Below are 8,235 nucleotides of genomic sequence, written 5' to 3'. Positions count from 1 at the left end.
AGAATGGTACTTAAGTAAAAGTATTTAAGTCTGATTAATAACATGTACTCAAAGTATTAGTAGTAAAAATATCTTCACGTTTAAGAAGCTGGATCTGTGGAAATATTTTTGAACAACAATCTTATTAGCAAAATAGCTTCCAAATAATTTGTTTTAGTTACTCAAATATAATGTTGGGTGGTATAATCTATACAACGAAAAAACGTTTTAAAAATCATAGTTTTTCCTTATAATCGTTAGTCAAGATCTAAATGTATCCAAGTAACTAGTAAATACATCTGTAAAATAAATAGTGGATTAAGAGAAAAGTATTTGCTTCCAAAATGTAGTAGAGAAGAAGTAAAAAACTAAAATACTAGAGTAGAGTAAAGTACCTCAAATGTGTACTTAAGAACAGTACTTGAGTAAATGCACTTAGATACTTTCCACCACTGATATTGAATAATATGGAGAGGGGAAAATGGTAGCATTATTAATCCTTGCCAAAAAGGAGAGGAAAGTGGTTTACCTTGTGGATTTATAAACAGAATTCAGTGTAAAGTTCACTGCAGGAGAAGCTCATAGCCAATTGTGTAAGCCTGTTGTGTTAAACCACCCCGTTATGCCCTTGCAAAGTGCACTATCCTATCCCAGATAACATGGCAACTCAAATCAGCTACAGGAGGGAACAGGAGCTCAGGGGTGGAAGAAGTACTCAGATCTTGATCTAAAGTAAAAGTAGAAGTACCAGAGTGTAGGAATACTCTGTTACAAGTAAATGTCCAGCAATCAAAAATGTTAGTCAAATAAAAGTACAAGTACATGCATCAAAATATACTTAAAGTACCAAAAGTAAAAGTAGTCATTGTGCAGATTGGTCCATTTCAGAATAATATATATGATATGTTTTATAAGTATTGATGCATTAAAGCGTTATCAAAGCTGGTGAAGGTGCAGCTAGTTTGAATGACTTTGTATACTGCAGGGTAGCTTGTGGATTTACTCCAGGTGGAACTAAAGTCTGATTTAAGAGTTGATTATATTTCACATCATTCATTCAGATCTGCAAGGTTACTAAAAAAGGTATTAAATAAATGTAGTGGAGTAAAAGCACAACGTGGAAATGTCCAAGCATCTTAAAATTGCACTCAAGCACAGTACTTGAGTAAATGTCCTTAGGTACTTCCCACCTCTGTAACTAGGGTAGTTAACAGAAGCTAACAGCCGTCAACCAACCGTTATTAGTAACAACTATGTTAACATCAGAACAATGAAGAAGTGGCTCGAATAGGCTAGCAGCTATGTTAGCTTGTCCGCTAACAACAAACACATTCAGGTGAAGGTGATGACAGCTGGGCGGCTTAACAAAAACAGGCTTTTCCACGATAATACACAAGTGCATAGCGGGAATGAGTCGGAGTCGCTCCAGGCAATCTTCGTGGTCACTGTCAATAGTGGGAGTGCCATGTTTTGAGTGACATTTTTAACAATAAAAACGCGTTAATTCCAGCGGGATGAGATGCGATTATTCGACGAGGCGAACCTGCAGTGTCATTTCATAACCGTGTACAAAAACACACGGCTTTATAGACCACGTTTGCTGTCATCTATCCCGTCGCTATCATCATTTTTTTTTAACTGTCGATATGAATTTACCTTCTTTGAAGATGCTGTTTTTGTGATTCCGCTGCTTCAACCTGCTCTCCTCCGCCGCCATCTTTCTTTGACCCGCTGATAGCAGCAGACTGCGTTGACGTCACAGTATTTGAAGCTGTGGAGGGGTCCTAAATACAGAGCTGAAGCCCCACCCCCTGTCAGTTCATTTACTCAAGTACTGAGTACACCCATGCGAGGTACTTGTACTCAAGGGCGTCCCTCTGTGTTGAAAAGTGGTTAGGACACAGGGGGTTCAAAGATTTTAGAACACATACACTTTCACACTTTTTAAATCTACTTGTTCATTTTACTAGGACATACTTTTGCTTAAGTGCATACTTTTTACTTAAGTAGCCTAGCAAATCGGAATATTGTTTCTTACCTTATGAAATATAAAACATAAGACTAATGTTTAACTCACCATTTTCTAACACACTGCCATTTTAACAGAGATTAATCAGTTGTTCTGTGACCCAAATATATAGAAGGTGCAATTTGTGCATAAATCAAACATATATTGACAGTAAAATCAATTCTGTTGGGCATTGTCAAGTAATGCAGCTGCATCACTTGACAGTATGTCATCCGGACACTAATCCAACAGTATGATTATATTATAGTTGACATGTTTTTTTTATGTAATCTATACTACACAATACTAGTTCACTAAACAACTTTCATTCAATACATTTTTTAGAGGAAATAGTTCTGCTGAATCTAAATTGATGTAAAAAACCCAAACCAGACCTAATTCAGCCTCAATGTCAGAAATAGTTTTTGAAATCTCGTGATATAGCTGTAGAAAATGGATTTGAGTTGAGACGGTCAGCTGATTCCTGTGGGAAAATGTTTCAGTGAATCTATTCTCACCCTGTGCATGCTGGCATTTCAGCAACATGTCCTATTATTTATAGTTGTTTCAGACACAGGATGCTGCTGTTTCCAACTTTGACCTTGTTTCCTTTATGTTCCCTGCAGGTGGTTCGATCAAACTACACTCTTGTTGTTAGTGTTGTTGAGTGTTATGTGATTACATGCTGCTCAGACTGGCTCTCTGCTGTCTGTATTCTGCTGTTATAAAGAACGGGCTGATAATAAGCAAAGCAGCTATTATTGAACATGCAGACATTTGCAGTTGAAATACACTTGTGTATTCAACTTACACTTTTATTTTTATTGCAACCTGCCTGTTGCATCTCAGGCTAGAGTTGAAACGAAGAAAAGAACCCTGTTATTAAAGTTTAAGACATATGAGGCAGTTTGCAGTGTGTTGCATCTGCACATTTCCTATGCTTTTGGGGCAAAGTGGAGCAGGGTGGAATTTCACTTAGGATCTAGATCTGGAGTTATTTAATCTCTGAATTATTGATGAAAACATTAATGCTACAGACTCTTGCATGATCAACAAAAAACAACTTTTAATAGGATCAACATCAATAGATACAGACAAGTAGTTTGTGATTGTCTCTCTTTTTCATTAAAATCATAGACAAGAACATATTTCTGTTTACGGCATCATTCACCATTACAAATCTGTGCTTTAATATATTTTAAAGGGGCTGTTTACCCCAAATTACACACAAATAAAGTCTCCCTTCTCTTTAGTGGTGTCAGTCCATAATGTTAAGTTTTATCTACAAAATGTAGTATGTGCTACTAACAACGTCGAAGAACTACATTTACAACTAATTTCCCAGATGACTGCAGAAGAAATGGATTCCTGTAGTTAGCAACGTTCAAATGGATTTATGCTAACATGGTAGCATCCTAACAGCATGCTGCATTGTTAGAATGTTTAGCATGTCATTCTTATTATGCATTGACCTCAAGGTCCTATATTCAAAGAAATTGTTGTTAAACTAAATTGGTTTCAGTAAGTCTGTCAATGCTTTGAGCAGTTATACAGTTCTTGCATTTTAGTCTAATGCTAGCTGTTAGTCATGTGAGGCCAAAACCTTCTCCAACACACGTCATTTACACTAATTGCTGTCATGGTAAACCCCAGCAGCATGTTTTAAAACAGCATTAATTGCTTTTTTTCTTTAAAGGAAACTTGCTTGCAGCTGAAAATACAAACTTATTAAGTAGTTGTGGCTAACTTCATATCAAACATCTGACCTGATGAACATCCAGAAGACGCAGAACAACATGATCATCACATTGGAGCGGTGTTTGTTCACCAGCTACTTACTGTAAAGGTTTAAATATGTCAGATATCGTTGTGTTTATTTGTTGCAGAAACAGTTCGCTATACTTGCAATAACACATGTTCTCCGCATCTATATGAGAATAGAATGCAACGAATAAGTATATACACGAAAAGTAGTGTTACTTAAAAATTCACAGTTTAAGCAACCAAAAATAAAACAATGATTTTATACTCATAATGAATTTTTTCTGTAAACATAAATTCAATAAATAATGTTGTGTTTTCTTGTCTATTGACATCTCCACTAATAACAAAAAAAATACAAAATAAAGCAAGAATCAACCCTCTCTAACACTGTGTTAATAACAATTAAAAAACACTTTCCTGAACACATGTTTTTTTTGGCCTTTTTTTTGGCCTCCATTTCTTTTGCCTTTACTACAAATAAAAAAATACATAAACACTGAAGTTGAATAAATCAAACAAAACTATAAATAATCGTTGAGCTCATTTTGTCTTAAATGCACTGATATACCAGTAACACAACCTAGTTAATAAAATAACTTTAAGTTCAATAAAATAAACACACAGCAGTGCAAAACCAAAATGACATGTTAAAAAATATTACAAATATTTCAGGATTGCCAAATGTTGCTCTGATATCGGATGGATTTTCACTTTTTACTGATACCTCCCTGAGTTTTGTTCAACATCCTGCTACAACAAATACAACGCCGTCTAAAAAGCTTGTTCACTGTGACTAAGTATTAATGTGTTTACTCATCTATTTATAACAATCTCAATGATATGAAAGGGCCAGTTTGTGGATGATAAAGTTATTTGATTGATTTGATTGTGATTCAATCAAACTGTTAAAGTGACATACAAGTCTGTTTACATTATAGCCCTCGCAGAAGATTTCTTTTCTCCAGATGACTTACAGCACTCATGTTTCAAAGGAGGATTATCACACTGTTACTACTGCACAGTCATTAAGGTGCTTTCTTTTTCAAAACTGCATCGTCACAACTAGATCACTTCCTGCCCAAATAAATGATAAACACACACATATATCAACCATTCAAACAGTTCACAGCAACATCTCAAATGTTCTGTCCCTCATTTTTTTTCTTTTTTTCGAAATAATAAAACTTCCTCTCTGATTTGTCAAAGAGGGCTCGGCTGAACGGTGGCGGCCATCTTGTTTCGGGCTCACAGATGGGAGGAGGTGGAGAAGCAGAGTTTCAGGGTGAAGGGGTTTGAGCTGTCTGTAGGTTATAGAGAGAGAGTATACAAAAATACATATTAATAAAAACAAACACTGTTAAAAGCACATTGAGAAGGGATTTTCTGTTGCTGTATACAAAATGTTCATAGTTGGCCCCTTATTCCTGGCTCAAAAAGTGTTATGGTGCTCGACAAAAGGTGAAAGAAAACTCCAGATTCACTTTGTAACCGGTTTGTCCATTGTGCTCTATATGTATCTGCTACATTTGTTTATGCTTTTTGAATATACAGATTGTTGCTTAGGACAAGGCATCTTATAACTACATTCTATATTGAATAAAATGTAAAGAAATGAGAAAATCCAGATACAGTACAGCCTTAAACGTCTAGTGGGTCAAAGGTGATGATTGGGTGGGTGGGTTTGTTTCTGCACAAGTCTATACAATGTTTTTAAGGAAAAAACTGCTCATTGTGCCTGTGTGAAATGTTTTTGTCAGATACAATCAACACAATGAGTCTATTTTACAGGCAAACATCATGTAACATGCTCAACCTTCATCCCAGCAGAGAGGTTGCCCCCCTCTGTTCCTGTTGTTGTTGTTTGTTTTTACACCAGGTCTGTTTGAGCCTGACATCTAGTGCTGAATACAGGTAGTGCTGCTTGATGCTGGTTGACGTCACCTCCTGAGTCCAGCCAGCAGCTAAAGTTCATAACATGTTTTTTTCCACCAGTATGAGATAGGTTTTGGTCATGTGATCATATGAACTCTCACTGTTGGTGGAGGTTATGTTTAAGTTTGTTGTCTGTTTGTATGCTGGATAATGCATTTTTTTTAGACAAGGTGAAAGGTTGTAGCAGGTGCCGAGGAACAGCCCATTAAATATCGGCGCACACAGTATTTCTGATGCACAAATTAATATTCACTTTTGTGTATATTCAACAAAGGGCATTGTGGCTTTGATGGAGGTCTGTGCTCTGAGTGTCCTCCAAGTAAAAAAACATTTCACTTCATCCTTCAAAACAACGGCGAACTGTGTGTCAAGATGAATGCTTGTGTGAGCATACTCATTTACTAAATACAGCAAAGTATGCTAATACATGTTAGCATGCAATCATTTCACTCGTTGTCAACACACTAAGTATATAATTGCAGTGACTCCAAGGTCAAGAAGATAATAGAGATTATTTGAATGCATCATCACACCCACAGTTGATATTTTAGGAAGTCTGCCTCTTCTCTTTCTGTCTGATAGAAAAGAACAAATTAAAAAAGATTTCTCAAAGAACAGCAGTGACTGCAGATCGTTCCTGTTGTCAGTGAGGTGGAATTTGCTGAGCAGACCGATTGTTTAGTGTTTGTCAAGGTGATGCAGTAATAAAACGTTTTTGGATAACTAGTTTGTATTGATCACCACGCCTAGAACATGTCCTACTGTTTAACCAGAATGTGTCAGTCGAGAACTTACTTGGTATTCTGATCTGATGATGGTTGAGGACGGTCAGAGCCTCCACAGCTTCAGTTTTATTGTCAAACTCCAGCAGACCAGATAGAGTCTTAGAGCTGGCTGCTGGGAGTAAGAAGAGGAGGAGGAGGAGGAGGAGGAGGAGGAGGAAAACAATGAGGAAGCAGGAAAAATTGGAACAGAAGAAAATATGTCTCAGTTGAAAGATCTCTATTTTACAATACCTGTGTTTATCTATAAAACATTAGTGAGATTTATGGTTCAGCTCCACATCTGTTGTGTGATTGATCAAACTCACGTTTCGCATCGAAGATCTTGAACTTGATGAAGACGGGAACGTCGTGTTCAGTACAGAGCTGCAGATGAGAAAGGGGAGAGAGGTCAGAGTGTTTTAATGAAAAAAATGTTCCTGCTTTTTATTTTCTGCCTTCAAAGGAAGATGACATTCTATTGTGGATCTACTTGTTTTGGTCTTACTAGTGTTGCACTTTCTACCTGTAATGTAGAATTTAGGGGAAATAAGTACATGCGCAAAAAACCTTGTGATTTTGACATTAATTATTTTATACATCTGTCACATTATTATAGAAACAAAACACATATAGTATAACATCTTTGAATACATATTTGCTTGAGAAGGAATAAGAATGTATAAGGTCATGATTCGAAGCTGCTGTTTTGATGTTTTAAATTAAATGGTTGAAGTTAAAGGGGACCTATCATGCAAAATGCACTTTTGTACGTGTTTTATACATGAATATGTGTCCCCGGTGTGTCAGGGAACTCAACAAGTGTCAGACAACACAACCCTCTCTCTTTTCCTCCATACCCAAATCTCTAAAAACGGGGCTGCAACGGATCTGATACAGACTGATCCAGATTTGAAAATATCGTCTAACCGTCAGAAACAAGGTGCTCCGCCCTATATGGGCAACTCTCCACCTATCAGGGGGAATTGAGAGGTTGGTGGGCATGGTAACAGCATGGGTAAGGCATGGTAAACATGACGCTCGTGCCATGCCCACACCCCTTTGCAGGGGGCGTGGTCAGCAGCAGCTCATTTGCCACAGAATCAGCCCTTGTGGAAGACAGCCGCTGGCAATAGAGCCAAATAGAGTGAAATGACCGGCATGGCTAAAATGCCTGATCTGTTTGGTATTTTTGAAAAAAAAAACTTCACAGACATGTTTACTATATAGGTTATGGCCCATACAATATATTAATTCAAAATTATAGCATGATAGGTTCCCACTTCATAAACATACAATGGATATCTGATTGTGGGAGGAAGTATCCTTAATATCTGAGAAAATACATCTCAACAAAATTCCAAACAAATGTATTCAATGATGACAAGTGCCTTAAAACTGCATCTAATTACTGAAGGTGTCCACAGAGCATCTAATCCTGGGCAACCATTTAGTTTCTCAGTTCACACCTTCTTCAGAAACGCCTAATCCAACATTTCAACCTTTAAAGGACCCCTCATGCAGGTGTGACCTCAGCCTTGTGCACGCTTGGTGTTGGGTGAGGCGTGGCGGGGCGTTGTAGAAGTGCACGCACGGCGGCAGGGGGCTGGATGATGTTCCATCTGCTCTGTGAGCTGCTGAAGCGGTTGTTTGGGTCAGATTGAAGTCCTGATAGCTGCTGCTGCAGTCCGGTTCGCTCAAACCTGACTGGGAATGACCGCCTGCTGCTTGGACAACACTGAGAAAGAGAAGGGGGAGGAAAAGATGGAAGGAGACAGTATGAACAAAAAC

The 8,235-nt window shown here is 37.6% G+C and overlaps 1 protein-coding gene across 1 annotated transcript in view; it reads right to left on the bottom strand.

Moving 5' to 3' along the window:
* Positions 1-3,028: 3,028 nt before the first annotated feature.
* The window catches only part of LOC104956991 (heterogeneous nuclear ribonucleoprotein L-like), an 11,733-nt gene continuing 6,526 nt past the window's right edge, over positions 3,029-8,235 (bottom strand). Inside the window, exons 6-8 of the mRNA XM_010784582.1 lie at positions 6,774-6,831; positions 6,479-6,577; positions 3,029-5,052 (exon numbers count right to left, since the gene is read on the bottom strand). Of these exons, the coding sequence (XP_010782884.1) occupies positions 4,997-5,052; positions 6,479-6,577; positions 6,774-6,831 (213 nt within the window). The 3' untranslated portion in view covers positions 3,029-4,996. The remainder of the gene's footprint in view (positions 5,053-6,478; positions 6,578-6,773; positions 6,832-8,235) is intronic.

Source organism: Notothenia coriiceps, unplaced genomic scaffold (genome assembly GCF_000735185.1).
Source record: "Notothenia coriiceps isolate Sejong01 unplaced genomic scaffold, NC01 NC01_scaffold00026422, whole genome shotgun sequence".
Taxonomy (NCBI): Eukaryota; Metazoa; Chordata; class Actinopteri; order Perciformes; family Nototheniidae; genus Notothenia; species Notothenia coriiceps.
Note: the sequence above shows the minus strand (reverse complement) of the source record. Positions and strands in the feature narration are given on the sequence as shown.